This window comes from Kwoniella newhampshirensis, chromosome 6 (assembly GCF_039105145.1).
Source record: "Kwoniella newhampshirensis strain CBS 13917 chromosome 6, whole genome shotgun sequence".
In the NCBI taxonomy this organism is placed as follows: domain Eukaryota; kingdom Fungi; phylum Basidiomycota; class Tremellomycetes; order Tremellales; family Cryptococcaceae; genus Kwoniella; species Kwoniella newhampshirensis.
In genome coordinates, this window is record NC_089960.1 from 595,168 (window position 1) to 615,625 (window position 20,458).

The following is a 20,458-nucleotide window of genomic DNA, read 5'->3' on the forward strand; positions in this document are numbered from 1 at the left end:
ATCCTTGTCACCCTCGTTATCGTCCATATCGTGCTGTCCTATTGTGTGATAGGGCTCATTGACGGAAGCCACATTGACCACCGTGACAAGTGCATGACCCAAGACATGGAACATAGAGGTTCACAAGCAAAACAAGGACAGACTGAGTTGTCAGTTAGCTTGAACGGGATGTGTGTACAGAAGCATACAGATGGATGATATTACTGTCAATAGATCATGGTGACGGATTCTGCGGTATGTTATGACTGTAGATCAACCATAAGCGAAAGCGAGAAAGAGACGATTTTCGAGAGCCTGAAAGGCACCTCCACTATTCACGACCTAACTTTCGTTTAGTGAGCCAATGACTTGCTCACTTTCTCAACACCCGCACCATTCGCAACTGCACACCAGTCGTCTATCCCTAGTCACATTCTCTCCCGTTTCCGCTCATACCGATGGCTTTCCGCCATGTGTCCTCGCATGTTTGCCAAACTTCGAGCTCGACGATGACACGAGTTGTTCGGCCGTCCTGCACATGTCCACATCGTTCATCCAAATCATTTGTGTTTCTTCCGCCTGCTCGTATAAAATTTCGACTAGCTGGTACTAAGGCTGCTGTGGAACCAAGAGAAGAGGGAGCTGAGCGATCGTGGCCGTCATCGACGCGAGAATCTCTACCAGAGCCAGAAAATACTCCCTCGTCCTCTACATTACACCAACCTCCAACACCCCTCGACCAACCATCAGCCCGTCTCACCAGTACATCGTCCGCCGATGCCAAGTCACTCGGAGCAGACACTCGCAATAAGGTTCGAACGCAAGCCTCAAACCAAGAGCAGCGCGGCGCTTCATCCCGGTTCGCACTAAATAGCCCTATAGTCACGGCGATGACATCGAAGTATATCACCCTCGAAGTAAAGGCACGATTAACAGAATGGAGTACGTCGGTCATGCAACATTCAAAACAAGTAGCACAAGGCGCGGAGAAGCAGCTGGTGGATTTGGGATTGAAGGTCAATCAGATGACGGGATATCAAGAAGTCGAGCGATTGAAGGCATTAGTCTTCCAGAAAGGTGAGTCTCAAAGACCTGACGTACACATCCCCATCTCAGTTCGCGAAGCTGCCTCACAATAGGATACCATGATCGCTGCGACTGAATCATGTGTCTACAGAGGACGAGCTGCAGAAGCTTCGCGAATCCGCTCGTGGTATCAAAGCTGCCTACGAGGAAGCTGTATCTGCCCGCTCGGCCGCCCAACGTGACGTCAACTCCCTTCTTGAACGGAAACATTCGTGGACGGACGCCGATGTCTCTCGCTTCACTTCCCTGGTCCGTGCAGACCACGCCTCCACCCACGCAGTCGCTTCTACCTCTGTCCAGCTCAAAGAATCGGAGATTGCGGTAGACAAGGCTTTCTCGGACCTTATGCAGACCATCTTGCAACGGTATCATGAAGAACAAGTCTGGAGCGACAAGATTCGCAGTGTATCCACTTGGGCGAACCTGATAGGTTTAGCACTCAACTTGGTGATCTTCGTTGGTGCTGTCGCGGTGGTGGAACCGTGGAAAAGAAGAAGATTAGTAGAGAGATTGGAAGAGAGAATGGCAGGGATGATGGAGAAAGTGGACCGAAGATTGGGTGGAGTTGAGAGTCACCTGCTGAATGTAGCGGCTTTGGAAACTGCTCGAGATCTCCCGCAAGACTTGGATTTCAAGGAAGGGCTGGAATCAAGCATGGTCGGATCATCGCTCTCAGTCCAAGAAAAGGCAATAGGAACATCCGAAAGCCCACTTGGTTCCTCGAAACCTGATTCCCTCGCCACACTGCCGACTCCATTCTTCCTTACAGACTCAATCAGAGGATTACCGCCCTACCTCGATGTTGTCGCACAACCCTCGCAGGAACGTGACCTCGCGGTCGCTGGTTTGGCAGGGGCAATCGCCGCCACTACTCTGATGACATTAGGAAGATGGCTATTCTCGAGATAGTTGGCGTTGTCGGTTGCCCTTAGCATGGTCGATATGCAACTACCATTGTGTGATACCAGCGAAGTGGATACGCAAGCGTGTGTTTGCTGCTCGGGCTTGTGAAATACAGGAAACAGGAACCCGACGTAGGTGCTGCGAGGGATCGATAACACCCTTGGCGCAAGCTACTGGGAATCTTTACCTGAGTGAACTGAAACCGGGACGCCACGACATGTGTTTGGCGATTATCGGATCTTTATTGTTGTGCTTATTTTTAGCACCAATCCCAAGTTCATCCGCTTTCGAAGTGCGGAACCCCGTCTCAAGTCTGGCAATTGTTGTTCTCGTCCGACACAGACAACACATCGTCCGCACAACAATGTACAAAGCGAAGCCGACGCGACGAGCTGGCGTACAGTATTGGACGCGTCAACCTGAACCTTTTCTCAGCCTTGCAACAAAAAGATCCGGAATGATATCGAATCTGGTTTCCACGTCTGAGCGCGGATTCCATCGCCGAGATGCATCCTACGATACGTATATATAGGCCGTCAGTCCCGGAAGTCGTCCTGTCCCATATCTGATTTCCACTCCGTTTACATCGCTCATCTTTGTTTCATATCCTTCGCTCACCTTGCTCACCCACTCATTCACTCTTTTAGACAAACACACTCTTTACATATCAGGTCGCTGTGTCCCTTTCCCACCACTACTGATCTCTAGCCAGCAGATACCTGAACCATCCTGCAACCTCTGACTTTCGCCATGTCCATCACTGCAGCCCTGGTAGCATTGCTCTACGTAGCTACGAGTCATATTTTTCTGGCTGGTGCCGTACCCCATAACGGTGTCGGTGTAGCAACCCATAATCACGATTCTATCGCCCGAGGTTGGGGTTGGGGCAATGGTGATGACTGGTCTGGCTACAGAAGCGTTGGCTATTTCGTAGGTCTCGACTATTTCTTTCGAAACTCGCGCATAGGCTGATTCACTCGTATAGACCAACTGGTATGTTTGTCTTGAAGTCGTGCTGACACGGTCATCGCGAAGGTCTGACAGGTCTCTGTGATACTATTCTAGGGCTATCTACGATCCCCAAGACTTCTTCATTACAAACATCACTGCTAAGGAGTATACTCATATCCTTTACGCGTTCGCCAATGTGGATGGCGTCAATGGTACCGTGTACCTGTCCGATGACTACGCTGATCTTCAGGTAAGCTGGCAATGCTTTGCGGATGCGAAAGACACCTCGAGATCCCGGATGAACGATCGTGCTTCATGAAGGAGCCGCTAACGATGACGTCCCCAACATTCAGTACGAGTACCCTGGAGACGATGAGGATGCCCCTGGTAACAACATGTACGGTAATCTCAAGCAGCTCTTTCTCATGAAAGAGCAGAACCGGTGAGTCGTAAAACATCACGCCATGATCACCTTCTCACACGAGCAAATCGTTCAATAGTAATCTCAAGGTACTGCTCTCGATTGGTGGTTCTACCTACTCTAGTGTGGGATCACATCGAAATGCGTTCTGTGTGCGTTGGATAGAGCTGAACCGTCCCGGCTTGTACCTAGAACTTTGCCAACATTACCGACAAACACTGGCGAAACGAATTCGCTAAGACTTCCGTGAAACTGTTGCAAAACCTTGGTTTTGATGGATTGGACATTGACTATGGTGAGTAACGGCTTGTGGTCCTTCATATTCGACCTGGTCGCGATGCTAATCAGCTTTGACCGCAACAACAGAATAGTGAGCTGTCCCCGTCTTCTCAATCGGTCGTTGCGAAACCATCAATCTGATCATTCCGCGAATCCATAGCCCCGATTCCACTCAGACAGAGGCGACAGTCGATCTCTTCCGTTTAATTCGTAGGCATCTCGACAAGGCTGCCGAAAAGGATAAGACCGACCGATATCTCCTTTCTGTAAGTAGCCGTGGTGTCCGATTCATTTGACCGGCTGACTATTGAACAACGTGGTGTAGTGGGCTGCATCTTGCGGTGAGGATGGTTGGAGCGGTCTTGATGTCCCAGGCATGGACCAGGTGAGCCAATAGTCTTCTTCGATGAGCATGGCCACTATGCTCACACTGCGCATCATAGTACATGGACTTCTGGAACTTGATGGCTTACGACGTATGTCACTTCCGGAAGTTGACGCTGCTTTCACATCCCAACCTATTGACCTCGCACCACTCCGCAGTTTTCCGGCTCGTGGACATCCATGGCACTGCCTGCTACGAATCTTTACCCGGATGGCAACCCTGCCAATGATGTGGGCGCATCTGGTTCTCAATGTGTTCAACATTATATTCAATCTGGTGTCGCTCCTAGAAAACTCAATCTCGGTGAGTGTCAGAACACGCCACTCCGCTGTTGCTACCTTTGACCGTATATGCAATGCCCCATAGGTACCGCACTGTATGGAACCGCTTTCAACGGCACCCATGGCATGTACACCAACTGGACTGGTGAGTAACGGCCTGGTGAGGCCTCACCAGGCGAATCACGTTGACTAATATTATTTCATCAGACCTCGGAGGAGGTGATTGGGGAGAACCCGGAAACTACGATGACAAACATTTGCCTCTTGAAGGGGAAGTCATTACCTACAACGAAACCCTGGGTGCTTCTTGGAGTTACAACAAGTGAGTGTGCCGGTTCTCAATCTTCAATGTGCTTGTTCAGCTGATGTGCGTGGCTACGCAGCGCGACTGGTCATGTCACGTCTTTCGATATTCCCGCTGTTGTGCTTCAGAAAGCGAAATACGTCCTCGATAATCAACTGGGTGGTATGATGTTCTGGTCGGTCGATGAAGACTACTCTCGACTTCAGTCAGATGGTCAACCGAGTGGCCCTCACCCCCATTCTTCATGGCCTTGGTGGAAAGGTCCAGCTAAGAAGGTGAACTACGGTCCTCACAAAGGTGCTCCTTGGCCATTGCCCGCCGGTATGTCACCGTCACCTTGGCGACGAGATGAGAGTGCTCTCAGCAGTCTCGAGAAACGCTCAGAATACCAGCCCACCGAGAGGTCTGAGAGGGATGCGGAGATAGACAAGAGGTGGGCTCTCGAGGTGAACAACGGTATCTGTCTCAACATTGGCGAGAGCCTGGTCGATGTTGCTGTGACCGCGTTCCAGCGCTGGGGCGGTGATCTCGACAAGAGCTGGAACAGTCTCAGCTACCCTCACTCGGGTATGTACATGGTCGATTGATACGATACGTTACGGACTTGCTGACCTGGGTGATGATGCACTACTAGAATACGACAACCTCCGAAATGGCTTCCATTGAGAAGCTGCTCCGTTCTTCGAGCGCACAAGTGGTGTTGCTGTAACCGCTGGGACACTTTCGATAGTCAACATACGGACCATTCTCCAAACCTTTAGCACTTACAAAATGCACTGTTATTTTTATACTGAGCGCGAATCACACAAACTTCGACCGAGCTTCCACCTTGTAAGGCGTGTTGCTTTAATGAACCACTCTCGCGAAGAGCGCGCTGCAGCGTTGATGTCTGGCTATCCCGCCGTCAGAGCAAATTACGAGAATAGGCTTCCTCCGTTCACAGCGAGCAGATTGCTTGACAAACCACAGCGTGCGAGGATTCTGCAATTTGACCTGTGAATGCTTCACTGAAAATGCACATTGTTGTATGCAATAGCTTTCTTTTCTCATCCAAGTAACAAGTGTCCATTCATCTTCTTGTACTAGGCAGTGCAATGACATTTATCTGCTTCAAAACCCTTTGTGATCAGAAAGATGAGACTGTTTGCACTTACAATTCCCGAGCATGTCAGAGCCTTTCGAAAGACACTAGAAGGCCCCACATGCAAATATGTCAAGTATAACACAGCTCACAAAGGTAGGCATAAGTGAAAGGTGTGCAATGCACTGTGTGGCGATACAATGATTCCCCAGACCAATACATTCGAAGGCTAAAGCTACATAAGCACCTTGTTGATACAGTCTGACAAACATAATCCTAGACTTGCCTAGCCAAAGTGACTGAGTAGATTCTCTGTCTATCATTTGCTACCAAAAGCCCTCCCACACACCAGCCAATAGCAACTCCACCAGCCACAACTCCAGTTGACTTGTTGGTCAATTGCCATGTCACACTTCAGTCACCATGATGATATGAACAATATCACCAACAACAGTTCATCCTCCCTGCAAAGCAATCACACTGATACAGCGACACAAGACACAGCCAACACCGCCAACATGACACAGGACACCATGAATGGTACCACTGTCCACAACACAGAAGGTGGAAGTCATTCATCCAGCAAGTGGAGCTGTGAGTCTTGATTGATGGAATCAGATTGCATGACCCTGACAGTCTTGATAGACATCTCTCAGGCACTGTCCAACCCTGCCACTGTGTATGGGACATGGAGGCATGACAGGGATTTCAGCAAGATTAAACAAGATCTATCAAGGAGACTCTTGACTACTTTATCATCCCAACTATCACATACTGAAATCAATCACTTGGGTATTGACACACTTGAAGACGATGCAAAACAGGACCTGGTTGATTTAAAGAATCAATTGACAGAATACTACAAGTCAGACGGAAGAATCCAGAACTGGTGTGAATCTAAAGCATCAGAAGTGATGGACAAAAGGAAGAATTACCTGAAAACCCAGGAACAGTCTGATGTCACAAAGCTCCATGGCAAAGTGTCATGACGGCCATTCCGCCACGACCACGAATAAGCCATTATTACGTAAACCCTCTTGATATCTTCGACTTCTTCGATATCTTCGAGCACAACTCGATATACTCGCCGAAGACCGAGTTAAAGGGGGCTGCAGGTGAACGATAGAAACAGGAGGAAGTTGATCGATGTTCTACGCATCCTGGCGGATGGATCAGTGGAGATATATAGGTACATGGTCTTAGTTCTCGTTGTTCTAGTCTTTCTCTAGCGATTTCTCGATTGAAGGTCATACCTAGTACCTTGCTCATCGTTCAACGATATCACTGTGGTACCTCAGTCTATCTAGAACTGCTACGAGCCCTTCTAGATATCCGCGTCAAGTTCCTCGCCATCCTCGCTATCCTCGTTATCCTCGTTATCCTCGTTATCGTCGTTTCCTCATAGTATACTGTCTCGTTGTGTGATAGGGCTCATTGACTGAGGCCACATTGACCGTCGTGACAGTATCGAGAAATCGCTCTTACCTATCACACATCCTCGTTCCCCCTGTTCTCGCTCTCTTGTTCGGATAGTTCGAACGAAAATTCATATCCTCGATCCTCTACTCGTCATTCAACATAAAACCTCTTATACTACCGACAATGGTCAACACCCGTGCAGGCTCTGCCTTAGCACCTGACAATCACCTCGAACAATTTCATCCGGATCTTCCGCCGCATCTGGGAGATGAAACTACGCCACAGAATGATGGAGAAGCTGGAGCTGATGATGGAGATGACGAACTTTCCGGAAATGAAGGTGGTCAAACACTGGCTAGACCAAGAGGTCTTCGACGATCTCAATCTGGCTCTCGTCCAGCATCCCATCTCTCTTTTCGTTCTCAGCCACGCCCCCGTTCTCGTCCTGCTGCTTCCCAAGTTCAGGGGTTGGCTTCTGTTCATGGATCAGGTGGAAGAAGCCACGGGACTAGTCATTCTGGACGATCTCGACACCATCATGCAGGCGTTGATTCCAACACCCTCCTGGCTCAAGTTCTCGCGAATATGGCGGATAGCAATCGAATGGTGTCGCAAGCTCTGTTGGGTAGAGGCACTCATGGTCGCAGTTCTGAGTCTCCCTCGTCCTCGTTCAAGGAGCCTAAACCTGCCGATCCAGAGAAGTTCTATGGCAACAAACCGAGTAAACTCGAAGGCTTCATCGACCAATGTGACTTGGCAATCAAGCTTCAACCATCTCGATTTCCTACCGAAGACATCAAGGTATCGTTCACGTATAGCTACTTGGGCGGAGACGCTCGGGATGCAGTCCGCCCTTTGATGAAGATGGATCCTATCCCAGAAGAACTCCAAACGTATCGCAACTTTATCAAATACTTGAAGGCCAACTTTGGAGATCCTGACGAGAAGGCTACGGCTCGAGCAGCCTTCAAGGAACTACGACAGACCAGCACCGCGGCAGAGTACTTCGCTCAAGTAAGACGATATGTTGGAGTCTTGGGATGGAAGGATCAGGAGCCAATCATTGAGAGGGCTATAGACGGACTATCCAGTCAGATGAAGGATGAGATAGCTCGACATGGAAAGGACTTCCTTACCTTGAACGAGTTATCAGCCTTTGTGGTTCAACTCGACAACCGTTTACGGACTCGAGAGGCTGAGAAGAAGAATGAAGAGAAGAAGGTTGTTAGCAAGGAAAGCAAGGAAAAGAAAGGGGATAGCGCTAAGTCACCATCTCCATCCTCGTTGACTCCCATTCCTTCCTCAACGAATCCGTCGAGAACTTCTAGTTCTACCCCAGGTCCCACGTCGAGTTCTACGAATATTACTCCTGGGACTAGACTTCCGCAGGAGGAACTTGATCGTCGAATGGCGGAAGGACTCTGTAGGCGATGTGGTCAGCCTGGTCACATTGCTATGGAATGTAGGGGGGGATATTACAATCGTCTCCCTCAGGCTACGGGAACTGCACCTGCAGACCCAAAAGCTTGAGGGACGATGGAGCAGGAGAGGTACATCGTTCTGAGTTAGCTAACCTCTCTGCAATAGTACAGGACTCAAAGATACCCGTTAGAAATAGAGATATGTTACCCCTACAAGCATCCACCATTAATTCCGCTCGTCCCGAGTCATCTCCTTCCATTCTCGATTCCGTTAGTTTCGATACCAGCAAAGCATCTTCCTCAAATATACCCGTCCCTTCGCTGCCTCTCGGTATTCCTAGATCGTCTATCGAACATTCCATCGAGTTACAGAAACCCCAAGCCGTTGTCACTGGACATCTTAGCGGAATTCGAAGTCAAATGGTGACCATTCTCCTCGACAGTGGAGCTGGTTTGAACTACATCGATAGTACCGTCATAGAGGAATGGCATTTGGCGACTGTATCATATGACGAACCTCGACAGATCACCCTCTTCGATGGCCAACCAAGTTCCGCCGGTCCCATTACAAAGTATCTTGAAGATACTGTTCAGATAGGAGAATACTCGGGTCAAGTCAGATTTGATGTGACCAAGTTATCAGGAGTACATATTGTTCTCGGATATGATTGGTTACAAGCAAATCATGTCATAGTAGATTTTGGACGATGAATGGTTAATATTCTGAACTCTCCAGGGGAGAATACAGAACAAGAACCACTCAAATCCGTTACCGTCTCGTCCAAGTCCTTGTCTTCGTCCTCGCCCTCGTCCTTGTCTTCGTCCTCGCCCTCGTCCTTGTCTTCGTCCTCGCCCTCGTCCTTGTCCTCGCCCTCGTCCTTGTCCTCGTCCTCGCCCTCGTCCTCGTCCTCGCCCTCGTCCTCGCCCTCGTCCTTGCCTTCGTCCTCGCCCTCGTCCAAGCCCTCGTCCTCGTCTTCGACATTGCCAGCTATCGAAGGGCCCATAAGGTTGGTAACAAGTTCGACAAAGGTTCAAGCCCCAATGTCTACCAACGAGATATCGGAAGTTTCGAGTTCGTCAAAAACTCCTTCCGGTCTATCGAAAGCCGTCTCTAAATCCTCGATGTTCCCGAAATGGCGGTCAAAGTATCGACCTTTGACGAATTTCAAAACTAGGAAGGATGCAGCCACGTATCCTAACTACATTCCTGTCTCTTCACCGAGTAAATGGGTACCTAGTCCTATAGCAGGGGTTAGTCCTCCGAAATCAACGCGACTTTGCGCCATTGCTTCCGAAGATATCAAGGTACCGGACGATTTCAAGCTTCTTCCAAGTTTCTGTGAACCTATGGAGTTCACTGAAGAGGAACGTGTCGAGGTAATGAAGGTGGTTCCAGCTGAGTTCCATGAATTCCTTGACATATTTCATCCTCGTTCTGGTAAGGAGACTCTTGCACCTGCAAGAGAGTATGATCTAAAGATCCAACTCAAGCCGGAGGCTAAGCTTACCCCAGCTCCTCTTTACGAGCTCAGTCCTGATCAAGTTGGAGCTCTACGGGAAACTCTTGATAGGGAACGAGCTGCTGGAAGAATTCGACCGAGTAACTCCCATACGGTTCTCCTACCTTCTTTGTCCCGAAAAAGGACGGAAAGTATAGAATGGTGGTGGACTACAGAAAGCTAAATGCAGCTACGGTCCCCGACGCCTACCCACTTCCTCTTATCAGCCAAGTTACTCTTGATCTCTCTCGGTCTAGGTATTTTAGCAAATTCGACCTTCCCAGCGCCTATCAACTACTACGAGTGGCAGAAGGCTACGAGAAGTACACAGCCTTCAGGACTCAATTCGGAATGTTTGAATCGCTGGTGGTGCGAGATGGGCTTCGTAATGCTCCAGCTGTGTATCAGCACTTTCTCAACGAGATCTTCGCCGATCTATTGGGAAAAGGCGTAATAGTATACATTGACGATATCATAGTTCACGCTGTGACCTTGGACGAGTTGCGTCGACTAACAAGAATAGTTTTCGAACGACTCCGCAAAGCGAAACTCTTCTTGAATGCTGCCAAATGCGAGTTTGAGAAGACCGAAGTCAAGTTCCTCGGTTTCATGATCTCGGCAAACGGTATTGGGGCAGACGCTTCGTATGTTCAAGGAGTGGTGGACTTCCCGGTACCAAAAACTCTTCGAGAATGTCGACGTTTCCTTGGACTTGCGAGCTATTATCGACGTTTTGTCAAGGACTTCTCTAGAATTGCCAAGCCGTTACATGCGTTGACTGGCAAGAACATTCCTTTCCAGTGGACGACTCTTCAGCAACGAGCCTTCGATCTCCTCAAACGCACGATGTCCACAGCTCCAGTTCTTGCCCACTTCAACCCTTTAGCCGAGACCCTCATACAGACGGACGCTTCGCATTTCGGCTGGGGATTCGTTATTTCCCAGATAGATCCTACGACAGCGCTAGAGCATCCAGTCGCCATGGAATCTGGATCCTTCAGAGGGGCGGAATTGAACTACACCGTCACTGAAAAGGAGTTCTTAGCAATAGTCATGGCATTCAAGAGAAAGCGACATCTATTACTTCAAGTCTTCTCGACGGTAGTAACGGATCACCTCAATCTGACATACTGGATGGAACCTCGACAGCTTAACTCTCGTCAAGCACGATGGGTCGACCTTCTCTCCGGGTTCTCGTTCAAGATAGTATATCGACCTGGGTCCAAGGCAACCTTTCCAGACGCCTTATCAAGACGAGCAGATTATGTTCCTGCGGGAGCCGATTTAGAACAGGACTTCGTGCAGGCGCTACCGAGTCTTGATCAATCCTCGCTACTTCCCGAATCTTACGATAGTCCCTTGCGTGCGCTTGTCCCTTCGACGGTGGAGGACCAAGACGACGGCGATGAGGAGTCAACCTCTACAGACGACGACAAGATGGACGTTGATGGGATCAAGGAAGGGTTGGTAGAGGATTCGGATTTAGATACAGTGAGAGAGATCTTGTCACGAACTCTTGCTGGCCCCGATACCGTAGAAGATCCCTGCGACTCTCCAGAACCTCGATTATTGCGGAATCTTGCCAGACGAATGGGTTTTCCCGACTCAGCGACCTTCGAGTTTAACGAACAAGGCTTGCTCACTCTGGATGGCAAGATATACATACCGGACCACAAGAATTTTCGCACCATAGTTCTCAAAGCGCATCATGATAGTGTGATGGCAGGACACCAGGGAGTGAGTAAAACCGTTGAATTAGTGCAACGGAAGTACTGCTGGCTTGGATTACGCAGGGATGTCGAGCTGTATATCAAAGGCTGTGTTACCTGCCAGCGAAATAAACCGGTTCGACAGAAACCGCAAGGTTATCTCCAGTCTCTCGAGGTTGCCGATGCTCCATGGTCTTCGATTTCAATGGATTTTGTCGAGGAATTACCTAAGTCCCAAGGTTTCAACTCGATTTTGGTTGTCGTCGATCGACTCACAAAGTGGGCAATATTCATTCCGACTACTACAACTCTTACGGCCTTGGGCTGCGCCGACCTGGTTATCGACCATGTTTTCTCTCACCATGGGTTGCCAACGAGTATTGTTTCAGATCGGGGTCGAAGTTTACAAGTCGTGTGTGGTCTGGGGTCTGTAAGTCTCTTGGAATCAAGGTGTCGTTGTCTACTGCTTGGCATCCACAGACGGATGGGCAGACAGAGAGAGTGAATCAGGTACTTGAACAGTACCTGCGTATCTTCGCCTCGTACAAACAGGATAATTGGTCATCACTCTTGGCTCGTGCATCGTTTTCATACAACAATTCGGTTCATTCAGCGATCAAGATGTCACCCTTCTTCGCCAATTACGGATTTTCCCCTCGATGGATTGAAGACATCATTCATGATGATGTTTCTTCTCTCGCCCCAGTGGTCGAGAAGATCAAGTCAATGTCTGAAGTTCATGAACTATGCCAGCGAAATATCGAGCTGGCCAACGAGGATTACGCACGATATTACAACGGGAAGCGAAGGGAAGAGGTTAAGTACAAGGTTGGAGACAAGGTGATGCTAAACCTTAGGAATGTGACGACCAAACGACCTATGAAGAAGTTAGATGTCAAATGGGCTGGTCCCTATGAGGTAACGGAAGTCGTTGGCGAGCATGCTTACCGTCTGAACCTTCCTAGCAGCATGAGAATTCATGACGTCTTCCATGTTATCCTTTTACGTTCGTTTACGCCTCCACTCCTTCCCGGACAGTCCTACGATCCACCTGGCCCGGTAGAAGTGGACGAGTTGGGCGAAAACTTCGAGATCAGTCGAATTATCGACTCAAGAATTCGGCGACGACGTCTAGAATATCAAGTGGAGTGGCTAGGATATGAAAATACCGAGGACGCGGTATCTTGGGAGCCTGTTAGTAACTTGGAAGGTGCCCAGGAATCGGTGGAAGAGTTCCACCGTGCGAACCCTGACAAGCCTTCGCCTAGAGACCTGAGTCGGTAACGTACTCTTGTTCTCGCTTCTCTCTTTATACCCTCGAGATACCCGTGTAATGGTCTTTTTCTTCGATATCCTGCTTTCAGTTTGCCTTGTTTCGCATCTCTCCTGGTCTCATGAGACTTCCGTTGAACGGAGTCCATTTTGTCTCTCTCTGCTCAGAGCCATTACTAAATCCACGATTCTGCTAATATGACATGTTTTCTCTAGGACCGCAGTAACCGAAATGCATAGACGGCCATATGTACAACTCAAGAAGATATCTACAGTTGAGAAGAGCTGGACGGGCCTTGTTCTCCCTCTCCATCAAACTCACCAGTAACCTCGTTCATTGGAATGCCAAGGAGACGTGTGATCCTACGAGCCTCAACGATGGCATAGTGACGGGTTGGACCGACGGTGTTTCGGGCGAACTCCATGTGATGGATCAGCCGAAGCCATAGCTCACCCTCATCGTAGCCCTCGTAACCCTCCCCTGCGCTCGCCTTGTGCGAGCAGGATTGGGAAAGGCAAGTGTAACACTTTGAATTCGGTGTTGGGGGACCCAAACACACGAAATTCCCTTTCCGGCACCTCTCGCAGGGCTTAGGTCGAGGGACGGCACTAGGATGATTCCTCTGCGTTCACAATTAGCTAAGTTCTCGCGAGATCGTGCATCGGTATCACATCGCTCACAAGAATAACATCCTCGCTCCTGTCCGTATTCTTCGGCTTTCGTGGTCTGCCGGGTGTCGATCGTGTGCCAGGAGTTGAGGAAGCTCTTCCTGGTCGTCGATGGGGAGTCTTCGGAGACTGGCGAGGAGGTAGATCATGCCCGTGAGGAGGTGGGGTTTCAGGCGCTGCCTTTCTCCAGGGGGCGTCTTCATCACCTTCGGAGCCGTCGGGGTCTACAATTCTATCAGCTGAGTGTCTAGAATTGATTCACTACGGTGCTCACCATTCTCGTTCTCCATGTTCCAGTCGTCTGGGTCTCGAATAACATCCTCGTCCCGGTCATCCTCGTCACCATCGTCCTCTGGACCTCTTTCGGACCTTTGATAGTAGTCAAGATCCATCTCTGACGGGATGTCCATGTTACTGGGCATCCATTCGTCCCTTTCTCGTGGGATGTCGTCTGGAGGAGAGGATAGGCTTGAACTACGGCGGGATCGAGATGTAGTTTCCTCCGGGCGAGTGGAGTCGGTACGGTTGGTGTAGGAGAAGGAGTTGCTGCGATTGGAGGAGGAGGAAGGAGAAGTAGTCGTTGGGGGGTAGCGATGGTCTCCCTCGCCGGTGATGGTGATCGGGCTGTTCTCGCTAATCAGCGCTAAGTTCCGCACGTCTCAATTGGGTTCATTGCTTACATCTTGGGATATTGTACTGGTACGTACGAGGTCGTCGGGGGGGTGCTGTAGCGCGAAACTGGGTTTCGCGGCCGGGAATGTCGAGTCGGAGGATCCCGGTCGAACGCTTGGCGTCGACAACGACCTCTGGGGTCGGGGGATGATAGGAGAGTAGGTGATCCTGGGGCTAAGGCGGGGGCGAGGTCTCGCCCTAGCCACAGGAGCAGGGGTTCGTGGTTCGGGAGATGGAGGCATCTCTGTGAACCGTCCGCCTGGTATGGCGTCAGCGTCGCTGAGTACCATTTTCTTTCATGATTAGGGTCTGGACAGCTCACCGTGGTTTTCCTCTCGCTCACGACGTCCGTTCGTCGCCTCGTCATCGAAGTCGACACTGATATCGAGGTCTTCGGCGTCTAGGACCGCCTGAACCGCTCCTATCGGCTAACGTCAGCATATCATTATCTCGCTTTTCTTGACCCTCTGTTCTTTCGCGTCGATTATTGCTTCGTTTTCGACTGCCCATCGGCGCTCTACCTCGTCCTGCTCGCGCTTTCGCTCGCTGCTATCGATACAGGGGCTCGGCACTCACCTCGCCGTCCCATTACGCTCAACTGTCCACTGGCAGCTCGGATTCTCATGTTTGTTCCTGTCGTTCTGTCAGCATCTGCCACACACCGCGCGTATGGCGTGCTTCTCGACTTACGCCTGGAAGTGTTGTTTGAGCGAGGCATTTCGGGATGGATCTTGAATGTTGTGGGGGTTGACAAAGGTATTGAGGTGAGAGATGAAAAGCTACTGCCTTGAAAGTTGAGTTACGCTCTTGAGTCTTCACCTGTGTGGTACGATGCTGTTGAATTTCCCGTTTCTAGTACCGGCGGTTCCCCCTCCTTTCGGTATACACTGTCGCTTCTTGTGCCCGTGCGCATTCGTCGAAATTCTCCTTGTCCTTGCGAGGTCCCCCATATCCTACCGACTTACCCTCACTGTTCTCTCTATTCTCATCTCGCCGGAGCTCGATCATAAGGGGGGGCAGAGTGTCATGACGGCCATTCCGCCACGACCACGAATAAGCCATTATTACGTAAACCCTCTTGATATCTTCGACTTCTTCGATATCTTCGAGCACAACTCGATATACTCGCCGAAGACCGAGTTAAAGGGGGCTGCAGGTGAACAATAGAAACAGGAGGAAGTTGATCGATGTTCTACGCATCCTGGCGGATGGATCAGTGGAGATATATAGGTACATGGTCTTAGTTCTCGTTGTTCTAGTCTTTCTCTAGCGATTTCTCGATTGAAGGTCATACCTAGTACCTTGCTCATCGTTCAACGATATCACTGTGGTACCTCAGTCTATCTAGAACTGCTACGAGCCCTTCTAGATATCCGCGTCAAGTTCCTCGCCATCCTCGCTATCCTCGTTATCCTCGTTATCCTCGTTATCGTCGTTTCCTCATAGTATACTGTCTCGTTGTGTGATAGGGCTCATTGACTGAGGCCACATTGACCGTCGTGACATGAGGCCACATTGACCATCGTGACATGTCTGTACTTGATCTAGTCTGATTTGTTTTTCCAAAGACTTGTTCAGTCCATGTTTCCAGCAATGGGATTGAGAACCAATTGGGATATTGAAGACACAAGTATGTATCCCTTCAAGTCCTAGTATGTCTTCTAGACGTGATACAGGTCACAAAACGTAGAACTGAATACCCCTTATGCATGTACGCACCGTGCCACTTACAAGTCGGAAACAGGAACACAAAAAGCAAAATCAACGTACGCGTTTCAGATGTGATTCCAACCCAGTTCGATCACGTTCAATTCAATGTGAAAGGGGATCGGGATGACTGGGTGCGATGCACAGCGTGTATCGATGTCAGCTTTCATCTTATGACTTGGTTTCTCCCGTCACTCATCTACTCTCTCTTCTTCCACAGACCCACAAAGGCGATCGAAGCTGGACTTTGACCGCATCACGTTCTTTCCACCTCGTCCTATACCCCCTGTCACCCCAACCAAGAACTCGGGCCCTGTCCTGGGCTCAGACTTGACCTTCGCACCGTCCTTTGGTACCCCCCAATTGACCACGCACTTAGAGAGCTCTGACGTGACCAGCAATCCATCTTTCCTGCCGTCTTCCTCTCTTATTCCAACGCAAACGACATCACGATCATCCTCCTTCGCAAATCCTCTTAATTTGATCGCTTTCCCAATTCATCATGAGCTACCCTTACCACCAGGACGATCATCGTCACCAGTCCTCCTCCAGCCTTCATCCAGACTATCATAACCAACCGAATATCACTTCCGCCTACTCACATCCATCTCAGTACTCTCACCCTACCAACTCCTATTACTCCGATTTGTCGACCAACGTTCATCGTGCACCATCTCCTCCTGTCGGTAACGGGTACAGCGTCTCCCCTGCCCCAGGGGCGTCGCCCGGCTATCAACCACCTCCAACTCCATACGATTCCCATGAGATGTTGTATGGTCGTCCCAGTCCTGCTCCTAGTCCTACGCCATTCCTGTACGGTGGGGGCATGCAACCCGGAGACGTGTTCCGAGGACCCCCTCAAAACGACCAAGCCCCTCCTCCGATGCAAAGCCGTCCGTCCTTCTCTTCCTATCACTCGGACTACGTTGATGAGAACAAGTCTTTCACATCGACCACACACTTCGCCCCTTCGCCTCAGAAGGAGTGGGACATAGGTGGAGTGGTCCCCCACATGGCCACGAACAACCTCAGTCAGCCGCCGTACCAACAGTATCCGCCTCGACCCGCTTTCGACCCGGCACCGATGACTAGCTACAGCGGTACTTCCCATTGGCACACTATGCGTAATCAGCTCCTCGAACGAAGGGTCGTCAAGCAGATCCCGCTCCATAATGGTAATCTTGTCATGGATGTCCCCGTGCCGAAGGAGGTCGTGCCGACCACGAAAGGGTTAGGAGTGATGGATGGTGAGATGGATAGTCTGAGGTACTCAGCGGCAACTTGTGATCCAGATGAATTCATGGCGAGGAAGTTCACGTTGCGTCAGTATCTATATGGGAGGAAGACTGAGCTATTCGTGAGTGCCTCCCCGGTAATCCGCCTTGATGTCCATAAAAGACCTCCTCTCTTGCGATCTCCGCTCCCCTGGCTCTCGTCCTGGATGAGCGGAATCGACTGACAATGCTTTGAATAACAGATCGTTATGACAATGTACAACGAGACGTCCCACCTTCTTCTAAGGACCCTAAACTCCGTTATCAAAAACATTGCTCATCTCACTAGTCGAAACAAATCGAAGACTTGGGGAACGGAGTCATGGAAGAAGGTCGTGGTGTGTATCGTGGCGGACGGAAGAAAGGTGGTCGATCCTAGGGTCTTGAAAGTCCTGCAGTTGATGGGAGTGTACGCCGAGGTGAGCATACAAATTAGAGCACAATGTGCTACTCGACTCAAGGCTGATAGCACTCGATAGGGCGTAATGAAGGACCACGTAGCTGGAAAAGAGACACAAGCACACATCTTCGAGTCAGTCACTGCTTTGGTGGTTTGTGGATTTGTGCTGACATCTCACTCGCAGATACACATCGCAGGTCGTCGTCTCGGATACGGGAGAAGTTGGCTTTGGCTCTGTCCCTGTCCAGATCATCTTCTGCCTGAAAGAGTGAATAGCGACGTTGGAATGAGATGATCGTAGACTGACCTAGACCTTTCTGCAGACAAAATAAGAAGAAATTGAATTCTCATAGATGGTTCTTTAATGCCTTAGGTCCGTTGATCAAACCTAACGTCTGTGTTTTGCTCGACGTGGGCACCAAGCCCAGCGGCACATCCATCTACGAGCTCTACAAATGTTTCGAGAAACATCCCAACGTTGGCGGAGCGTGTGGCGAGATCTTTGCAGATACCGGCAGATTCGGAAAACTCCTATGGAATCCACTGGTTGCGGGTCAGAACTTCGAGTACAAGATGAGCAATATCCTGGACAAACCCTTTGAGTCGGTCTTCGGTCTCATCTCAGTCCTGCCAGGAGCGTTCTCAGCCTATAGATACGCGGCTGTGGCGAATCATGCCGATGGCACTGGTCCTCTTGCGGCATATTTCCATGGTGAAATGATGAGTCTGCCTGGAGCAGAGGCCTCGATCTTCGACAGGAACAAATTTCTGGCAGAGGATCGTATCTTGGCCTTCGGTGAGTTCATCAGGTGTCTGGTCAAACCGTCTTTCGCTCCGCAGTGCCAAGCTGAACAGATATGTATGCAGAGATCGTGGTGAAGAAAAATGCAAGATGGCGATTGCAATACGTCAAATCGGCAAAAGCAGGTACCGATGTTCCATGTCGAGTGCCCGAATTCATCTCGCAAAGACGAAGATGGTTGAATGGCTCAATTTTTGCTGCGACGTATGCAATGGTCTGCTTTTGGAGAATCTGGACAAGTGGTCATGGGGTCTTCAGAAAGATTGCTCTTACGTTCTTGACTATCTACAGTAAGCTGCGTGCTGCTGTGAGCATGATTTAGTGGCTTACAGCGGTTCGAATCGCAGATCTCGTCAATCTGATCTTCAATTGGTTGTCCATTTCGTCCTTCTACCTTGCCTTCTTCTTTCTTATCAGCTCTTCGATCAATGGCGGTACAGATCCGTTCAATGGTGCGGGTGACGAAATCTTCCAAGTCTTCAACAAAGTCTACATCGCGTTGCTGTAAGTGCGGCAGAAACACCGATGGAACGATGCTGATACCGCCCATGTGATCAGCTTCGTCGTTCTCATTTGCTCTTTAGGCAACAGACCGCAAGGTTCAAATGCGATGTACACGTTCTGGTCAGTTCCTTTACGCTGCTCATCGGTTCGAAGAGCTGAGAATGAGTTCAGTATCTTCATGTTTGCCGTCTGTCAAGGTATTCTGCTCTACTGCGCCGGATGGACTGTATACCAGACAGTGCCTCACAACACTGAAGGATGGTCGGACGTGTCTCGATTGTTCTCGAACAAGACATTCCTAGATCTTGCGATGTCCTTGATGGTGCGTCTGGGTCCTTGTGGCACCCCTGTGAGGGCTGACATATCGAGCTAGGCTACGTATGGACTTTATCTGGTATCCTCGCTGTTGTACTTCGAGCCGTGGCACATGATCACGTCATTCGCCCAATACCTTCTGCTTCTCCCGTCATACGTCAATATCCTCCTCATCTACGCCATGTGTAATCTTCACGATGTAAGCTGGGGAACAAAAGGAGACAACGGAGCATCGAAAGACCTTGGTCAGGCGCAGACGGTGACGAAAGATGGAATGGAAATGGCAGAGGTTGCATTGCCCACGAAACAGGAGGATGTGGAGGCACTTTGGCAGCAAGCTAGACAGGAGCTGCGAGTGCCAGTGAAGGAGAAGGTCGAAAAGAGAGATGCGACTACAAAACGGGCGGATGGTGAGTGGGATTCTCGGTTACACCCAATATCTGAAGAGGGTGGCGCTGACAATAGCTTGCATTTCGTGTTGTAGACGATCGCAGATTCCGGTGAGTACAGCTATGCATAGAGAATCAGCGTAGCCTGGCATAACTAACCAACCATCTGCGTGATATCAGTACCAATATTGTTCTTCTCTTCCTTGGTTCAAACATGGTCGTCATCTTGCTGTTCACCTCGTCAGCCTTTACGAACTGGGTGAACTCGCATTTTACATCTGCGACTGATCAAACTTTCAACCCATATCTCGTGAGCTGCCCCGTTGCCTACGATTCTTGTTTGCACCGAACACTTGCTGATTAGCACAAATCAGACCGTCATCTTTTACTCAGTCCTGGGCCTGTCAGCTCTGAGGTTCATCGGCTGTGTGTTGTATCTCGTCTTCAGGTTGTTTGGCTATTGATTAGGCTCCAAGCGACATCCTGACCGGTTCAGGCGGTGCGCAAATCTTGCCATCGAGATGATCCTTACTGTACTTTTTAATGGAACCTTTATACCTCTGTATTCTATCTGCTACATACGAATACATTCCACGCATAGCTCTTTCCTCGATGCGTATTTTGAGGCTTGGATCTGTACAGTTGCGTGAGGTGAGTGTCGGCTATTTTGTAAATGATCCTTGACTCGGAAGCAAAAGTCCGACATCGTCCATCACTTCGTTCACTGGGACTCATT

The 20,458-nt window shown here is 49.8% G+C and overlaps 3 protein-coding genes across 3 annotated transcripts; all 3 read left to right on the forward strand.

Moving 5' to 3' along the window:
- Positions 1-488: 488 nt before the first annotated feature.
- On the forward strand, positions 489-1,974 carry IAR55_003397 (uncharacterized protein; the record flags this gene model as incomplete). The annotated part of the gene is made up of 2 exons (XM_066946504.1): positions 489-1,056; positions 1,157-1,974. 2 exons carry the CDS (start codon positions 489-491, stop codon positions 1,972-1,974), a joined length of 1,386 nt encoding a protein of 461 aa, XP_066802896.1.
- Positions 1,975-2,718: 744 nt separating this feature from the next.
- IAR55_003398 (uncharacterized protein) lies at positions 2,719-5,255 on the forward strand (the record flags this gene model as incomplete). The annotated part of the gene is made up of 14 exons (XM_066946505.1): positions 2,719-2,898; positions 2,954-2,961; positions 3,034-3,169; positions 3,273-3,361; positions 3,420-3,465; positions 3,533-3,635; positions 3,809-3,885; positions 3,945-4,004; positions 4,063-4,095; positions 4,163-4,307; positions 4,371-4,430; positions 4,493-4,607; positions 4,669-5,156; positions 5,224-5,255. The coding sequence occupies 14 exons, from the start codon at positions 2,719-2,721 to the stop codon at positions 5,253-5,255; spliced, it is 1,572 nt and encodes a 523-aa protein (XP_066802897.1).
- Positions 5,256-16,540: 11,285 nt separating this feature from the next.
- Positions 16,541-20,186, forward strand: IAR55_003399 (uncharacterized protein; the record flags this gene model as incomplete). The annotated part of the gene is made up of 13 exons (XM_066946506.1): positions 16,541-17,395; positions 17,516-17,731; positions 17,792-17,844; positions 17,897-17,980; positions 18,036-18,508; positions 18,580-18,804; positions 18,862-19,018; positions 19,073-19,138; positions 19,190-19,340; positions 19,392-19,743; positions 19,818-19,833; positions 19,903-20,032; positions 20,097-20,186. 13 exons carry the CDS (start codon positions 16,541-16,543, stop codon positions 20,184-20,186), a joined length of 2,868 nt encoding a protein of 955 aa, XP_066802898.1.
- Between the last annotated feature and the right edge of the window lie 272 nt (positions 20,187-20,458).